The 18196-nt window shown below is 51.7% G+C and overlaps 1 protein-coding gene and 1 long non-coding RNA gene across 3 annotated transcripts in view; one reads left to right on the top strand and one right to left on the bottom strand.

Moving 5' to 3' along the window:
• Positions 1 to 18196, bottom strand: part of Slc37a1 (solute carrier family 37 member 1) — a 65773-nt gene that overhangs the window by 25709 nt on the left and 21868 nt on the right. For both annotated transcript variants that reach the window (XM_042266706.2, XM_042266705.2), the window contains exons 3-8: positions 16665 to 16746; positions 9238 to 9370; positions 8316 to 8394; positions 5349 to 5484; positions 2567 to 2643; positions 1367 to 1533 (exon numbers count right to left, since the gene is read on the bottom strand). In XM_042266706.2, coding sequence (XP_042122640.1) covers positions 1367 to 1533; positions 2567 to 2643; positions 5349 to 5484; positions 8316 to 8394; positions 9238 to 9370; positions 16665 to 16746 — 674 coding nt within the window. The remainder of the gene's footprint in view (positions 1 to 1366; positions 1534 to 2566; positions 2644 to 5348; positions 5485 to 8315; positions 8395 to 9237; positions 9371 to 16664; positions 16747 to 18196) is intronic.
• LOC143270032 (uncharacterized) lies at positions 17029 to 17606 on the top strand. Its single transcript, XR_013046889.1, has 2 exons — positions 17029 to 17137; positions 17224 to 17606. It is a non-coding gene; the product is annotated as an uncharacterized LOC143270032 (long non-coding RNA).

Genomic DNA, 18196 nt, shown 5'->3' with positions numbered 1-18196 from the left:
ACCAGCTCCCCCCATCAGGTAAAGAAGAGAGCACACTCCCAGGGGACTCCAGAAGTGGGACAGGGCAGACACGGGGCCGGGCCGGGAGCCTTAGCGAGGTGGGACTGTCACTCTCCAGATATCAGTAAGATGAATACCTGGGGAGGGGAGGGGACAAGGCCCAGGAAGACAGGTGGCACAGTGGCCTTTCTAAGAACTCCAGGGACTTGCCAGCTAGGTAACCGGTTGCCTTAGGACAGCAGCCACAAGGCCTTGCCTATCCCACAGTACACTTGCTGGGGCCGGACCACCAGCCTGCCAGCCTGCCTGCCATTTCCTGGGACTCTGGGGAACACTGTGAAATGGGGGTAGGGAGCAGCCCACATCACCCATTCTGCCCATAGACCACACATCCAAATTCCAGGTCTGACTGTCCATTTCCGTTTTCACCTACCAGGAGGGCTGGCCGAGAGGGCCACATCTCCCTTGCTTGGCAAGATGGAGATCACTGAAAAACTAACGGATTGGCTTGAGCAGTGGGGGGGGGGGGGGGGGGGGAGAAGTGAGGAACTGAACCCACTAACACATGTTCATTTCTTGGGTGAGGGTGGTGTGGAAACTGGGGGTGGGGGCAAGGTCAGTGTGTGCAGAGTCAAGAGGCTGGAGCCCTGGAGATGAGGACAGAGGCTGGGAAACCACCCTGATACCCCAGAGCCATGTGCTTTCATCTTGCCTCAAGAAAAAAAAAAATCTAAGAACTAAATGGTCAGACTATCTTATGAGACCAGGACCAGGCTGAGGATCAGAGTGACCGCAGCAGGGCCTGCTCAAAGATTCTTTGCTTGAAAAGTTAGTTTCAATATTTGTTAAATCAGAAGTCCAGGGCTGACCAGAATAGAGCATGGACTTCACTTTCCCAGAGACACTTCACCTAATAAGATATATGGCTTTCAGCCACACCACGGTTTTATGACTTTGTCCGAGACGCAGCTTATCGCAAAGTACACAAGCTGGTCAAGTCCATGTCAGCACGTGGAGGTGGCCGGGGTAAGCAGGGACAGCCATGCAGGCGGGGCCTGTGCCCTCGGATGTATGTACGAGGAAGACCTGAGACTTCCTGGTGACGCAGACACGCCGCCGCGCTGAGGGAAGGATGGGGACCATAAAATGAGGGGGAAGGAATTTCCACAAGGGTCACCCAAGAAACTGGGGAGAGAGCAGAAAACCTGAGCAAGACTAGGAGAGAATGGGCTGCTGGGAAAGTCTGTACGGGGCCTGGCTAGGGGACAGCCAGGGTGAACACGGGCACCCAAGGCACTGCAGCCCGCACTAACCTGCCCTGAAGATGAAAGCCCAGGTGTCCATTTCTAGAGCCATGTATACTTACGTTCAATGAGAAAGAGAAAGCACACGATCCCCATGGCTGCCACGATGGCCCCGGGCACGATAAACGACAGTCCCCAGCATGTGGACACCCAGTAGCCGGCAATCAACGACCCCAGGATGTTGCCCACGGAGGTGTGGGAGTTCCAAATGCCCATGATCAGGCCACGCCTACAACACAGCGTCATGGGACAGTGAGTGGGTACAGTGGGGCCAAAACGGGGTCCACATGCAAGACGGGCGCGAGAGCATGGCAGCCCCAGAGCTGGGGCAGAGGAGCTAGACTGGCCCCACTGAGGCTCCGTCTGCAGGCGCCGCCGCTGCACGGCTGCGGCTGCGGCTGCGGCTGCGGCTGCTCCCCGGAGACCCGTGCTTTCATTCTGCCGCCGGCTGCATCGGCGCGGAGCCCACCTTTGCTCAGAGATCCCCGAGTCTACGATTCAAAGAGGACAGGGGACTTTTCCTACAATTCTTGGAAGGCTCGGGATTTCAACGGGTGCCTCCACAAACGTGGTAGTCGGTCGACTAGACTAGCGTGGTGACAGCAGCAGCTCGTACCGGCACACACACGCCAAATGACTAAAACGGGCTTTCTAAATCGGGCTTCCGAATCCGTCTCCCGTTTTAGCGTCTCCATCTTGGGCGGCGTCTCTATGGTTACTTCACCCCAGCGAAGCTGGGCAGGGGCTACAAGTGACTGACTGCACTGTCCTGGGATCCCCAGAGCTGGGCCAGGCCGGCTAATTATGGACTGGGTGACCTCTGCCAGAATGTTGTCTCAAACTCCACGGCCAGATGCAGACTCCAGTTCAAGGGGCCTGGGGTAGGGGTCCAGACTCTGTGTTCCACAAGCGTGGTGGAAGCTGAGGCCAGAGGCCACACAGCCCTCTGGTGTGGAGTCCAGGTCATTACTCCCTGCCTAAGTGGCCGGGGAGAAGACTGATCTGAGGGTACATAGGTTCTGAAGGCTGGAGCCCCATGGGAACTGTAGAGCCTCCATCTTAGAGGTTTCAGTAAGTACATTGCTTCTAAGAGGAGCCTCACTAATGTTCCTGAAATAGGCTGAAAGAAAACCTGAAAATAATGTGGTCTAGTTTTTGTCAGAAGCTAAAAAAAAAAAAAAAACCACCACCACCACCACCACCACCACCACCAACAACAACAACAACAAAACGCTGTTGAAGAGGGGCCATGTTCTCCTCACCTTCCTTTTCCAAACCAGTTGCTGAGGCACGTGACGACACTCGGCCAGCCTGTGGTCTGCACCAGCCCGTTAAGGATCTGTAGGTAGGCAAGAAGGCTGCCTGAGGGGAGACACTGGTCCCTCCCCATCCTCCCTGTGCTGGGGCTCACACAAAAATAACAGCACTTTATGTCAGTCTCAACCACCGAAGGGGAGAAGTGAGTTTTACATTTATATGTAGATTAAGCTATGAAATTTAAAATACATATGTAGCTCATATACATAAAATATATAGAAGCATGGATCTATTATAAAGTGTGTATAAGCCAAGAATAGTGGTACATGCTTGCCATCCTAGTTTCTAAGGTGGCTGAGGCAGGGGGTCTGTTGAAGATGGGAGATTGACATCTCCCTGGGTAACACAATAAGACCTCATTTCAAAAATAAAATAACCCACACACACATGAGAAAAGTAAAAAAAAAAAAAAAAAACCAACCCAAGCCTTATATGGTGGCTTAAACCTATAACCCTAGTACTTAGGAAGAATGTTGTGAATTTGAAGCCAGCCTGGGCTACATATGAGACTGTCTATAAAAGTTAAAAATAGCTGGACGGTAGCGGCACACACCTTTAATCCCAGCACTTGGGAGGCAGAGGCAGGCCCATCTTGTGAGTTCGAGGCCAGCCTGGTCTATAGAGTGAGTTCCAGAACAGCCAGGGCTACACAGAGAAACCCTGTCTCAAAAAACTAAAACTAAAAATAAAAAATGAAAAATAAGGCTGGACGATGGTGGCACACACTTTTAATCCCAGCACTCAGGAGGCAGAGCCAGGTGAATCTCTGTGAGTTCGAGGCCAGCCTGGTCTACAGAGCGAGTTCCAGGGCAGGCACCAAAACTACACGGAGAAACCCTGTCTTGAAAAACTAATAAATAAATAAATGAATGAATGAATGAATGAATGAATAAAAATAAAGCCAACCCAGCCAGGACGCTCAGCTAGGAACATTCTGACAGGTCGGGCTCAAGCATTCCAGACTCCTTGGAATCTAAACATTCTGTAAAGACAAGAACTTTTCTCTTTATAGACTCGTTTATAAACTGCTACAAATTCAGCTTAGAAATGGCATGTCTTCCCTGACTGCCCACGATGAAGATTCCTTCTCAGAAGCCAACCCAGCCTTGACCCAGCTGGCATGCATTCCCGCCCTCTCCCAGCAGGTGCTGGACCTGCATTTAACGAAGGGATCAGGGAAGTTCACTTTGGTGTCGTCATAACTGAGGCCATAGCAAAGAGCCCGGCCCAGTGCAGACTGTTTCACTGGACAGTGGGTCCTCCAGGAGGCATGCAGAGGGCAGCATGCCACCCGCTGCTGCTCCTGGATCGGCAGTGGGCCTCTGCTAGAGGAGCATGCTGGGACTCTGGGGACTTGTTTTCCTCCTGTTCTAACTCTGCCTGTCGTTAAGGTCCCGAGCTTCTGCACCCAAGGAGTGAAAGCAGAAGGATCAAATGCATTGTTGGGCCTGCGATGGCTGCATCCATACCGAATGGTCCATGTTCCCTAAGCAGTATGGCAGCAAGAGGCACAGCACTCACACTGGGTTAGTTATTGCTGTGGATATCACTCTGTGCTGTGAACGTGTTCCTCTGATTGGTTAATAAACGAAATGCTGATTGGTCAGTAGCCAGGCAGGAAGTATAGGCGGGACAAGCAGAGAATTCTGGGAAGCAGGAGGCTGAGTCAGGACGCTGCCAAGCACCACCATGAGAAGCAAGATGTAAAGATACCGGTAAGCCACGAGCCACGGGGCAAGGTATAGATTTATAGAAATGGGTTAATTGAAGATGAAAGAGCTAGCTAGCAAGAAGCCTGAGCCATTAGGCCATACAGTTAGTAATTAATATAAGCCAATGTGTGCTTACTTGGGTACAAGGGGCTACAGGGCCATGGGAGCCGAGCGGGATTGGAAAAAACTTCAGCTATAAGTTATTATAAATAATCTAGAGATAAGTAATCTACAGGAAGACGTGCATGGGAGCTATGTGAGCCCTACGCTGCTTAATGCACGGGACTTGAGCAGCCACGGACTTTGCTAACACAGATGTCCTAGAACTGATTCCTCCAGGGGTACCTAGCCACAGGCAAGAACAAAGCATGCTTGTAAGAAAGCAGTTCAGCTTTATTAAGCTCAATGGCACGGTTGCGAAAAGCAACATTAAACAAGAGTTGCTTTGGTTTTTTTTTTTTTAATCACACCTTCCCCGCCCTTGGCCACCTGGAGAAACTGGGCAGCCCCATTTCCTTTGTTAGTCAATATTTACCCACAGAACTGCAGGAGAGGGCAGAAGCCAAGCGGTCCCACAAAGGCTGGGCTCTCCAGGAGGGCAAGCTGGGCTTCTGGTCCCCCCACTGCCTGCACCTCCAGCACCTCTGTTTTGCCCCAGGCCCTGCAGTGAAGGAAGGTCTCATAGCTCTGTTCGGGCGGGCTCTGCTCCAAGCCAACCCTTCTTACCCACCCTGGCCACCCCCACGGCCACTTTGGAGTGATCACTAAGGTTTCACAACTCACTGACCTGCCAGACTGACAGCTCCTGAAACGGGAAGTAGCCATTCAGGTGCTAGAGCGCAAGGGAGGAGGGCCTTCCTGTGCCAGCGGCTGGAGACTTGACCTCGGAAGGGTGCCGGTCTGCCCCTCACCAGCATCTGCCTGCCCCTGGCTCTCTTAGCAGAGGTGGGCTTTGGGACCTGAACGTACACACCATCCTGTTCCTCACAGTGTGAGTGTGGGATCAGGCCCTTACCTGGGTCATCACGTAGAATCCCAAGCTGTGGATGTTATAGAAATAGCCCACGCCGAACAGGGCTGTGAAGGCGCCACTGGCCAGCATCCCAAATGTCAGGTAATACCTAATCGGCAGGCGTTCCCCTATTATGCCACTGAGGGAACAAGGAAAGAGGCCAGCATGAGGAAACACAGCACACGGCCAACAGCTCTGGCCACGTCTCCCTCCCGGATGTCCTGTGCCATTCCCTGGGCTTCTAGACCTCGGAGCCCCACCATTTCCAGGGAGACCGGACAGGGATGTTTCTCTGTGGAGCTCACTCGCTCCCATGGAAACTTCCAGGCTCATTTCTCATAAAAAATCACCAACGGTCAAACAATAAAACAGACGCTGTGACTCACACCATGACTGCCTACCAAAGCAGGACCTGCCCTGCTCCTTAAGCCTTTTATATCCCACACACACAGCCAGGGGACAGAGCCATTTAGAGTGTCCATCATTAAGCTGTGGAAGATGACTTGGAAAGAGGACCCCTGTGACCCTAAGCAAGCGGCCCATTGAGCGGTAAACAAGAGACCTGTGTGAACACACCCGTTGGGTGGGTCAGCTAGGACCATACTCCCCTGCCTGGCCGGCCAACCACTTCCTGCCGCGGCCACTGCTGCCTGGCTGAAAGACACGTTGTTTTCTTATTTGGTGTCTCAGGCCCATCAAGAGGGGCGGGGCCTGAGGAGTCTCACCTTCCTGGGCTGTTTGGGGTGAAAGTGAGCTACATCCAGGTGTTAGGTCGGCTGTGAGACTGTGCTGGTGATGGGCACCGCAGGGCTCCAGCTTTCTAACAGGGCAGATGCAGGACAGGCTGCTATCATATGACACCACCCTCTACCCCTTTACCAACGCTACCGAGGACGCACGGGATTTCAGCAGATACAAAAGACCCCACGTGATCTTTTAAAACTTCACAGGGGCTGGAGAGACGGCTCACTGGTTAAGGGCACTGTGTCCTTCTAGAGGACCTGAGAGTTGGTTTCTAGCACCCACGTCAGGAGGCTCACAATTAACTGCCTGTAACTCCAGCTCCAGGGGATCCGATGCCCTCTTCTGGCCTCCATGGATACCTATACACACACACACACACACACACACACACACACACACGCACGCACGCACGCACGCACGCACGCATGCACGCACGCACGCACGCGCACGCACGCGCACGCGTGCTCGCACACACACCTTTAGAAACTCTAGAAAATCCACAAGTCACATTCCCTTCCACATAACCACTCCAGGGCTCCAGAACAAGCAGAGAACGTGGGCAGATGCCTGCCTGCTTGCCTGCCTGAGGGCAGCAACCTGGAGCAAGCGCCATTGTTCCCGCATCATCTCCAGAACCTGTCTGCCAGCAAGCTTTCCCTTCTGTGCCCATCAAACAGGAAACATCGACCTAGAACCATGCAAATGACCTTTGAACACGAAAACCGGAGTGACGCACAATGACAACACACTGTTCAGGGGAACAGAACTTAATCACAGAGACTGGAGAGCATTCTAGAGCTAAGGCTTATCTGCTCCACCTTGCTCACTCCAGGGATTAGGGAACGTCTCAGGGGCTGCTAACCTGCCTAGGCAAAGGGGATGAATCATATGGGCTGCTGAGAGCATCTGCCATTGGCTGCCACTGAGAGGCGTCCTCTAGTATGGCCACCTGGTGCCACCAGGCATCTCCTCTCTGTGAGATCTAAAGGACAATTCTGATGGAATGGACAACACCCCACACCATATCTGATTCACAGAGGACTCACACCCACGCTGCACCCGCTGATCCTGCAAGGCAAGACCTGGGTGCACCCATCTCCCATGTTTTAATTTCCTCTACAGGGTCACATGACATCTACGGTCAAGACCTCAGTGGTAACTTGTCATGGCACAAAGCCCATCTGTAAAGTGGCAGGTGCCCTGGCCTCTCTTCTGAGATTTCGGAATGGACTTCATATCCCACAAGGGCCCCATTTCAAAAAAACTCAATGATGAGCCGCATGAGAAACTACCTTCATTTACTAAGCTGGGCTTCTTGGGCCGGACATCTTTGGAGTGACAGCTGTGCTACATCCTGGAGTGTTTAGCAGAACCTCTCATCTCTGCCCACTAGATGATGATAGATTTCCCTCCCTTAGCTGTGACAGCTGCAGATGTTTCCAGGCACCGCTGTGTTCGCTAGGGGATAAAACTGGCCCCAGCGGAGAGCCAAGTTTAAGTACCACTTCCTAGTAACTGAGGAAAACCCTCTACACTGCAGTGTTGGCGTGCAGTCAGACAGACCGGGAGCATTTGCCCTCAGGAGGGTGTGTGGCTGGCACGCTGGTGGAGACTAGGCCCACACCTTATGCCTCTTTGGCCAGGCATACCTCATACCCTGGTACTGGGGCATCCTTTTCTCATACACACAAGCTGAGCATCATCAGGTGGCATTTGCTTCTGATAAGGGGGTTGTATGTACCATTGGCAGGAATGGCTTGTCTGTCTATCACACACCACAGGGTCCCTGGGCTAGGACGGGCCCTGGGTCTTGATTCCACATGTTAGGAGGTTTTCAGAGAAGCAGTTGAACACTTACAGAGATTCCCCGAAACTCCCAGGCTCCATGCTCTAAACAAAGTCTCTTGGGATGAAGGCTGTTAGCCTCTATGATGCTTTTCCTTACTTTTTCTCCAATTCTGGGGCTTGGACCCAGGCTCTCTTACATGCTGTGTATGTATGCCAGGCAAACACCCTACCACCAAACGATCTCTCTAACTCTTCAGCAATGTTATTTTAAAATATGGTAGGGATGACAACATCAACTAGTTTTTAACCAGCCACTTATTTGCTCTCTAACTCTGGGGACATCTACCACCTTCTAGGTCTGTCCAATGACAGGAAAGAACATTTTTGATACTGAAGGGCCCAGAAGACTGGAAAGGGTCAGAGCATGGATGCCCCTACCTCAGGTACATCCCGATGGCGTAGGCACACAGGAAAGAGTAATCCAGGGCGCCAAGCAGCTGCTGGTAGTTGTTCTTATCTGCGTGGGTTTGAGAATCAACAGAAGGGCTCAGAATTATTCAATATGTCCCACAGTTGGGCTATAAAATACAAAACCGATATTCTGCAAGTCCCTTCAAAAGGGAGGCACTCTAATAATTCCAAAGACACACGGTAGCCCAACCACTGGCCAGCTTCTTGTGAAAGAAAATAAGCCGGGCGGTGGTGGCAGACGCCTTTAATCCCAGCACTTGGGAGGCAGAGGCAGGCAGATCTCTGAGAGTTCGAGGCCAACCTGGTCTCCAAAAGGAGTTCCAGGAAAGGCGCAAAGCTTCACAGAGAAACCCTGTCTCGAAAAAACAGAAAGAAAGAAGGAAAGAAAGAAAGAAAGAAGGAAGGAAGGAAGGAAGGAAGGAAGGAAGGAAGGAAGGAAGGAAGGAAGGAAGGAAGGAAGGAAAATAAAGCCACGTCTTTTTCAAGTTGCCCTTGAATATGTCCTTCGGTTTTGATGCAAACCACACTGGCTGTGGTGGGTTTGACTTCGAATTTCAAGGTCACCTGGCTGGCCTGCGGCACCCCTCATCAGATTTTGCTTGGCAAGCCCTAACCTCCAAGTGTGACAGGCACACACTACAGGCTATCTTCTAGAGACTTCCCCAGCACATACATGCTGACTTAGGGGGTGGCCCCTCTGCATGTAGGCATGGAAGATCTGGTGATTGCAACCCTAACCCTAACCCTGAGTCATGTTTGCTAGGGGACAGTTGTCACCAAAACACACTTACACTTGAGGATGGCAGCACTGTCCTGAGACCAGCCAGGCTGTAGGAACCCCCAGTGGGTGGCTGCCAAGATCCCTGAGCAACAGAGCATCTGAACTCACCGAAAGGGGCCCAGCCACAGTCGGTCTCGTTGTCCAGGAGCCAGTGGGTGGGGCCATGCCTGGAATTGCTGCTCCGGCCACTGAATCTGGGCTCAGGCTCATCCCCTGCAGCACACTGCTTATGGAGCTCGCCCTACAGCAGACAGGGATGGCGGGGTAGAAAGAAGGTTACTTGGGATGTCTCAACCAGACAGAGTGGCTTTCCTCCTCAGAGAACAATGGCTTTTTGAGCAGAAGGAGGCCTCTGGTAGGCGTCTGAGGCCCACAGGAGTTCCTGCTGCTGACAGTAGGTTTCAGCAGCGTTTTGTAGTAACTCCAGCTCATGACCAAACAGCCAACCCAAGCACCACCAGTCTCTAAAGGCCGAACAGTGGAGACAGCATCAGGCAAGAGAGCGCCAAGCTGAGGGCCAGATGCCAGTCCTCCTTGACGGTCCGTCCCTGGGGAAGGAAGGGGTTAAGTGCTGGATGCCGACAACTGAATCCTGCAGAGGAATGAAAGAAAAAGTTTTAGGTGTTGCCAGAACAGGGCCGAGGTCTCAAAACACGGCACAGGCTGCGTGATTTCATTTCCACGAGTTCAAGCATGGACGAGAGACCCTCTTGTGGCAGGATCGATCTTATGGCTGCTTAGAAGGGGGATAATGGGGCTTGGCACACGGGGGCTGGAAAAGCCCCACCTTAACTTAGGTACTGGGTACCCAGGTGTACAGGCAAAGACAGGTCAAACCAGCCGCTTAAGATGAATGCATTTTACTGTGCACAGATCATTCATTTTATATATATATATATAAAAAGTCAGCAAGGCAGGTGGCCAAGATATTGACCCACCCAGCTGGGAAGTGTGAGGACAGACTGCTGAGAACAAGTCACACAGTGTCCTGCCTTGGTCTCCCCATCTGCACATGAGGCCACTGCTCACTTATAGAACTGAGATTAGGATACTGACTACTAGGCTTTCTATACAGTGTGTGGGATGGGGCCACCCCCAGAAGGAAGCCACTTTTCCGGCAGGAGTAGGCCAGGACTATCTCCTGGGGAAACTGAGGAGCAGGGACCTGACTCTCACATCCATGTCTTCTGCACTAGATTTAATAAAGGTCCTGTGTCACACAGAGCTCAGGTGAAGCGGCCCCTCGGCTATGGGCGAAGGAGGACCTTCTGGGCAGGGGGATACCCCTCAGGAGACAAGGAATCCTTCCAGTGTCCTGGAGGTAGTTCCCTGAGCTGGATCCTGAGAGTCACAGGGGCCCCGAGGCTGGCACAGAAAGCGGGTCTTGCTACAGCATTGGGCAAGAAGCCACCCGGCCACCATGCACATGGCCAGCTTGTCCACCTCCATTAGGACAGAGTAGCTATTGTGAGGGCAGGTCGTCTGAAAGGCTGCCTTGGTCATCCTGGCTGGACACGAGGCCTCAGCACAGCACATCGATGTGGCACCTCTACATCACTGGCTTTGTGCACACCCCTGTGCTGTTCTGACGTCAATGTCACCCCAAAAGCTCACCACTTCATAAACTGATTATCTTCTCACAAGCTTCCACTGACAGCATGGATGTACCATTAGAGGCTCTGGCTTCTCTGTCGTGTTGGATAGAACACCGACCCTCGGCCCTTCCCCATTCAGGCCCCTGGCTGCCCCTGCCAGAGCTGCTAAATGTGTGTGTGTGTGGGGGGGGGGGGGTTGGGGGTTGGAGTTGGCGGCGGCTCAGGATCCACCAAGACCTCAGCTTCCTGGCTACTTAATAGGTGAGAATTTCTGCCTTCCCTACAACATTCTTTCTCAAGGACAACACACCCAAGGGGGCTTCTCTGCTGCTGCTCACTGAGGACAGTCACAGGCCAGGAGGATCATCTGCAGGACTAAGTGAGCATGTTAGCCTTGCATGGAAGTAAGGAATATGGATTTTATAAGCATAGAATTCTGTGACTTAACCTGCCTGGGGAACATCATCCAAGGAAATCAGAGCAGGTTAGAAACGATCCAAAATCTTCCGCCAGCCACAGGCAAGGTTTTCAGGTCTTAACTATCTACCAGGAGTGGCACCTAGCATCCTGGTTAGTTAGGGTCACAGACAGGCATAGACTCGAACCATGGACTACTGTTGGCTGCTTTAACTGACTGACCTCAGTACACTCCCTGGCCATCAGCTCTCTGAAGCCAACGTGACAATGACTGGAGTCACCGGATGGCTGAAGGATGGACTTCTCACACAGAGCATGGCCCAGGTCCTCTCCTTCCCCTGGGGCCAGCGCCTGGGGACTGACTCGATGCTTGGGCACAGCTCCTGAAGCTAACCTCTGGTCTCACTGGACACCATATTCTCACATCTCCTCCCCAAGCCTTTCATGTTAGAAATGTCATCTTTGCCCTCCTGTAGCCCAGCTGGGAGGCTGCTTCCAAAGGATGAAGGACTCTCTAAGTGAGCACATTAGTTTTCAGTAACATTGCTCTATTTTAACATTTCAATGACGTTTGGTCTGAAATCCTAGTGGTGGGTGGCAGGGGTGGGGGTGGGGATGGGGTGGAGGTGGGAATAAGGACATGTATGCATAATGAAGCCAAGTCCAGCAAATTCTCACACTGGGCTGCAGTGAATTCTCACAGTAGGCTCCCATGGGCTGATTGTCAAAGAAGCATTTTGGGGAGGGGATGTGTCCATTGACAATCATAGTTTATGTCAAAGCAGTGTCCTTTGCAAAAATTCTCAGGATTCTCTTCCAACAAGCTCCACAGAAAATCTACCAGCCTGTTACAGCAGGCTGATCTAGGAGATTAGCCTGGTCAGTTAAAGTGTTCACCTCGAAAGCTTGAGGACCTGAGTTAAAGCTCTGGAACCCATGGTGGGGGTGGGGATGGGTATGGCAGTGAGTGCTTTTAAGCCTGCATTGGGGAGGCAGAGACAGGCAGGTCTCCAGGCAGAGAGGTCCAGCCAGGTGAGCCTGCTTGGTGAGTTCTAGGCCAATGGGACCCTGACTCAAAACAACCAGGTAGAAAATGATTAATGAATGACCCCTGGAATTGATCTCTGGCCTCTACATGCATGTATAGACATGTGCATCTGCATACACACAGACATGTATGCACACACATGTATGCTCACATACTCTTTCTCTCTCACACACACAAAAGAACTGATCAGTCAAAAGAGTGCGTCAGGGCTGGAGAAAGGGCTCAGCAGACACGGGCGCTTGCTACCAGACCTGACCACCTGAGTTCAATCCCCAGGACCATGGTAGAAGGAGAGACCCAACTCCCACAGGACACCTTTTGACCTCCCAATGCACCCTCCCCACACATAAGATAAATAAATGTAACTTAAAAAGTAAAAAAAAAAAAAAAAAAAAAAGAATAGTGGATCCCAGCTATAGGCACCCTAACTTCTTTTTTGTTTGTTTGTTTTTTTGTTTCTGTTTTTTGTTTTTTGGAGACAGGTTTTCTCTGTGTAGCTTTGCTCCTTTCCTGGAACTCGCTTTGTAGACCAGGCTGGCCTCAAACTCACAGAGATCCGCCTGCCTCTGCCTCCCGAGTGCTGGGATTAAAGGCGTGCGCCACCACTGCCCGGCCAGTGCCCTAACTTCTTAACTTTTTACTCAAAATGCTCCTTGGGAATCTCTGTGTCGCCAGCTCGACTTTGACAGTTCCCGTAGGCAGTCACCTATTTCATTTACTCATCATAATTTTCTCCAACTTTCACCTACTGAATGTGCTCACGCACTTCGCTTTCCCTTTGGGTCAGTATAAACAACACTGCAATGAGGACATTTACACTGACTGGGTGTGGTGGGCCATGCTGGGATGCAGGACTCAGAAGTCGGAGGCAGGGTTGGTGTGAGTTTCCAAGGCCAGCCTGGGTTTCATAGTAAAACCCTGCCTCAAAAAAAAAAAAAAAAAAAAAGCAAGCTATGCCCTTCTAAGACCCCCCCCCCCAAATGATCCATTTCCTCTAGCTAGACCTTCCTTCAGGATTCGTCCACCTCCCAACTGTCTATTCAAATCTGAATCCAGCAGTAGTTAATCTGCTGACAGGCCGGAGCGTGTGTGATCTGTGGGGATCCTCCCATCTCCTGGCATCACTCAGCCATCAAGTCGACAAGATTACCCATCCCAGGCAGCAGCTGAAGTGCTAAAAACTGAGCTGCACCCTCCCCGAGACTATTCTGTTCAGTTTTGCCTGTTCTCAGTCTAAGGCTTTGATTATGGTACTTCAAAATGTTTTTTATTGTATTAAAATGTTATCTTTTATACTTTCCCTGGTGATTCTTTTTTTTTTTTTTATTTGTTTGTTTTTGTAGAAACAGGGTCTCACTAAGTAGCTCTGGCTGTCCTAGAACTCACTATGTAAACCAGGCTGACTTCGAACTCAGATCTGCCCGCCTCTGCCTCTGAGTGCTAGGATTAAAAGAGAGTGCGCCACCACACCCAGCTTTTGATGATTAATTCTTAAGCAGCACCTTTTCATAAAAACTTTAGGATTTTTTATTCAATTAAAGAATTGGCTCGGTATGACAGCACACGCCTTTAACCCTAGCACTTGGGAGGCAGAGGCAGGCAGATCTCTGTGAATTAGAGGCCAGTGTGCTCTACTTGAGTCCCAGGCCAGAACAGGGCACATCCTGAGACCTTGTCTATAAAGGAAATCTCTGCTGAGGTTTTCCCTGTGACCCCAAGAAGCACTGGAACTTTTCAGAGAACAGCTTTCCTTGACAGCTCTGACCCTTTTAACTGTGCTTTTCTGTGTGCCCTGGGGTCTTTACCATTTTCAATTCTGTACACAAAGAGGGCTGTCTCCACGCACTCCAGAGACCCTGCAAAAATAATTCTCTGAGAAACCATCTATGTACAGGTTCTGCTCTGGCTCAGCCTGGGGGAGAGTCCCCCAAAGTTCCCCTCCAAGGGGACAAGGACCCCATCTGTCTACCAGCCAGGGAAGACATCTGCTTCAAATAAAGATGTCTGACTGCAGGTGGGGGATCATGGGAAGGGACAACATTGTCCTCCCAGCCCTGGGTTTATCATTGTGTTTTTAAAGGTACATTTTTTTTTTAAATCAGAGAAAAAATAAAAGTAATCAGTGATGATTCAGGGCAAGTGTAACCCTGATTGACCCAACATCACTTGACAAATGAGTCATAATCACTGGCAAATCACCGCTCATTCTCAGCCTCGGGGTCCATGTCCAGTATGCAAATGTATTCCAGCTTTGTTTATAACCTTCTGGGAAATACAGACTGCAGATGGTGACTCATGGGGTCCCTGGTAGGATCATTCCCTGTCCCTGGTGCCATTTGTGTCATTTATAGCCGGAGCTGAAGTGAGTGCATGCTTGCCAAGGCTCTGTGAAGTCTAAATCATATGTGGAGACAGTCTTGCCTGTATCGGGAGGCAGAACAGCCTGTGGGACTCAGCCTAGGGCTAACCCACACCCAGAGACACTGGCAAGTCTGGGCGCTACAGGGAACCCTACAAGATGCTGACCATATGCAAGTAACTAGCTGTCTTGGAGACTCCGGGCCAGCACTGTCAAGAGCAGAGACTTGAGGCTGGAGTTAAGAGCACAGGCTGTTCTTGTATAGAACCCTGGCTTGGTTCCCAACACCAACACAGTGGCTCACAATGGTTCATAATTCCAGTTTGGGGGTATCTGGCACTCTCTTCTGAACTCTGAGGGCACCAGGCATACATACAATGTACATACATACATGTAGGCAAAACACTCATACACATAAATAAAAATAAATAAATCTTAAAGTCTGGTTCAAACCAAGACACCTCCTCAAGAAACCCAGGGTGACTTTTGCATACCTAAGCAAGGAGAGTGTGACCTTGGACTATGCTCACACCACTTCCTGGCAAAACCCTCATACTCATCAGGTAGAGTTCAAGGGTCAGGTCATGCCCCAGAGACCCTCTGGTGGCCAGCCCCCACCTCACCATACCTCTCCCACAGGCAAGTGACTCCATGGTGACACTCCACCTGCTACCTGGTACAGGAAGTTGTCCCTCCCCCGCCATGCAGGCCCAACCCTTCCAGCTCAGTCCTGGAAGCCCCAGCAAGGCTCCCTGACTGACTGTGCTTCATCCCAGGTCTTAGGTGCTCACTCAGGCCCCTGCAGGGGTGGTCTGCCCTTGCCTTCTGTGGTATACCTCTGTCTCGAGCCACGTGTGAATTTCTCTAAGCAGGAAGAGTCACAGAGACAGCATTCAAATGTCCAGGGCTGGTCACTGGCTAGCCCTTGTCACATGTCACACCCGGAGCTTTTAATGTCACTCACTGACAACTTTCCTACTCTTAGGTCTCTTTGAAACCTTTCTTTTTCCTTCCTTCCTTCCTTCCTTCCTTCCTTCCTTCCTTCCTTCCTTCCTTCCTTCCTTCCTTCCTTCCTTCCTTCCTTCCTTTCTTCCCCTCCCTCCCTTCCTTTCTTCCCCTCCCTCCCTCCCTCCCTCCCTCCCTCCCTCTCTCTCCTTTCCAGACAGAGTTTCTCTGTGTAGTCCTGGTTGTCCTGGAACTCACCCTGTAGACCAGGCTGGCCTCAGACTCACAGAGATCTACCTGCCTCTGCCTCCCGAGTGCTGGGATCAGAGGCATGCGCCACCACGCTTTCTTAAAGATTTCTAAGTGTTTTGTTTCCATGGCAAACTCCTGACTACCAGGAGCCAAGGAAAAGCTTCAGAACCTTCTTAGTAAATGAGTACGCTGGAGAGGGCACACAGGCCCCCAGAGGCAGCAGGCCCCTACCTTGTCTCCCATGCTGGGAGCCCTTTGAGGGCAGCTAGCCCTGCTCAGCTGGGAAGGTCACCGCACCAGAGTCCTGAACCAGGTCCCTACTGACAGATGGAAGGCAAGTGGGTAACAGAGCCATAAAGAGGCTGATCTTGGCACAGGGTAGCATCCTTATTTCCTCTACAGGAGTCAGAAGCCATTCACTCCTGAGATTGGCCCACAAATAACGTGGGGTGAGAACACATACCCGCTTCCTTCCTAGTTCTCCCGTTAATACCGAGGACATGGTGTCCAGTGGGACACCTGTCCCCGGCCCTTCCCCTGCTCTCCTGCCCAGGCTGCCCCAGAAACAGGCAAGGGGTCAAACTGCACCAAGCGTTGGAGTCACTTGGGGAAACGTTTAAGACAGGATTCACCAGGAAAGAAAACCCAGACCACATAAACATCTAATTAAGTTTGGGAATTCTGGAGCTGTAGTCTGATGGAGATGTGCCTCTGAGGGAATAAAGCATGAAACAAGGTGAAGCTTTGAGTCTCTGAAAAAGGAAAATAAAACATGACAAAAGACCCTAAAAGTCAGATGCGAGAATAATCTGTCTCCAGCAGTCTCCCTGCCCCATTCTCCCGCCCTCCCGCTGCGGGAGTCTCCGGACTTCAGGCAGATGACAGGATAGACAGACAGCCCGGCTCGAAGATCTCTTACCTTCACTATGCTGATAGGCTTTCGGGATAAGTGGAAGCTGGCGTAAAGCAGGAACGTCAGCACGAAAATGAAGGCCCGGTACCTGGAACGCATGTCGTATACAGGGCATGAGAGAGGTGTCGCACTGTTAGTGTTAGTCACACACCAGCCCCGCTTTACAGTCTCAGGACAGTATCAGGACATTAAAGACACTGCTATTCCTGATTGTCCAAACGGAGCCCACTGAAGCCCGCGCGGCAGGAGCTGGGGGGAAGCCAACGTCTTCTGCCCCACCCCCCACTGAGACACTGTCCCAACAACAAATAGTTCTCTAGTGGATTCCACGGCGGGGGTGGGGGTGGGGTGGGGGGGAGGGTGGGGGAGGGTGGGTTCTATGATTCAAGACATGTTTGACACCAGTCTACCCGTTGATAGTGTCAGACCCCATGGGTTGAGGGTTCTGTCCCACACGTGGCCTCCACTTCTAATGACAGGTAATTAGTGGCTCCTACATGTAGGCCCTGTCTCTTGAGGAACTCTCTGAACCCAGAGAAACCCTTTCTTGCCTTTTGTTCCACAGCCCACGGAGCCAGTTGGCCTGACAAGAATAAGGCCATGCTCAAGAGACGCTTGTCTCCCGTCTCTGAAACCATGAACCCCAAGAAGTGAGACTCTCCCTGGGATGCTCGTGCCCGGGAAAGGGAAGGGCTAGAGCCTTGGCCAGCCTGAGGGAAGGGACCTGTAAGGAGAGGTGGTTCAGTGCACGAAACCGCTTGCCACCAAGCCTGACCACCTGACCTCGAACCCACGCCACCCAACCTACAGACTGGAAGGAGGGAATCCATTCCTGCAAGCTGTACCTTCCACAATTCATCATGACAGGTGCACATCCACACCCATATACACAGAAACAACATGAATAAACAGATGTTTCTTTCAGTGAGAGGCCAAAATAAACATTTCCAGACTTAACCAAGACCCCATTTGAGGTGGAGAAAGTAGGGTGGTGGGACCGATCCACAGGTAGAAACTGGCTTCGGGATAGGGACCGGTCTGAGCTCTCCTCTCCCGGGGGGAAGCCTGAGTGGAAAGTCTACAGGACACTCCCTCCAAGCCCACAAGGTGACCGGAAGAAAGCAAACCTACGAAATGCAAACAGAGTTCTTCCCAGGACTCAGGAGACAGAGCTGGGCTTGTCCCCCGCAGGGGACATGCTGTGTCTCTGTGGCCTCTGAATGCCTCCCTGGGGCAGAACAGAAGGTTCTTGCCATTCCTTGGCCAAAGCTGCCACACGGGCCCATCCCCTGAGCCTGAGGCTGGTTATGAGAAGGCACCCACTGACCTCTGCCAAGCCCATTTCTAGCTCCCAGCCAGACTCTGGCTCCTCTCCAGACACTTCCTTCAGTGCCCAGGGCAGGGGAGCCTGGGCATGGGTTTCCCTCCAGAGCCTCTCTGTTTGACTCAGGAGCCTGGGAGAGTTTCCAGGGGCCACTGCTCAGGGCTGCCTGGCTAAGGCTTCAAGAGGGATGGATGACTCAGGGGCCTCAGGCTCT

Source organism: Peromyscus maniculatus, chromosome 21 (assembly GCF_049852395.1).
Source record: "Peromyscus maniculatus bairdii isolate BWxNUB_F1_BW_parent chromosome 21, HU_Pman_BW_mat_3.1, whole genome shotgun sequence".
Classification (NCBI taxonomy): Eukaryota; Metazoa; Chordata; class Mammalia; order Rodentia; family Cricetidae; genus Peromyscus; species Peromyscus maniculatus.
Note: the sequence above shows the minus strand (reverse complement) of the source record. Positions and strands in the feature narration are given on the sequence as shown.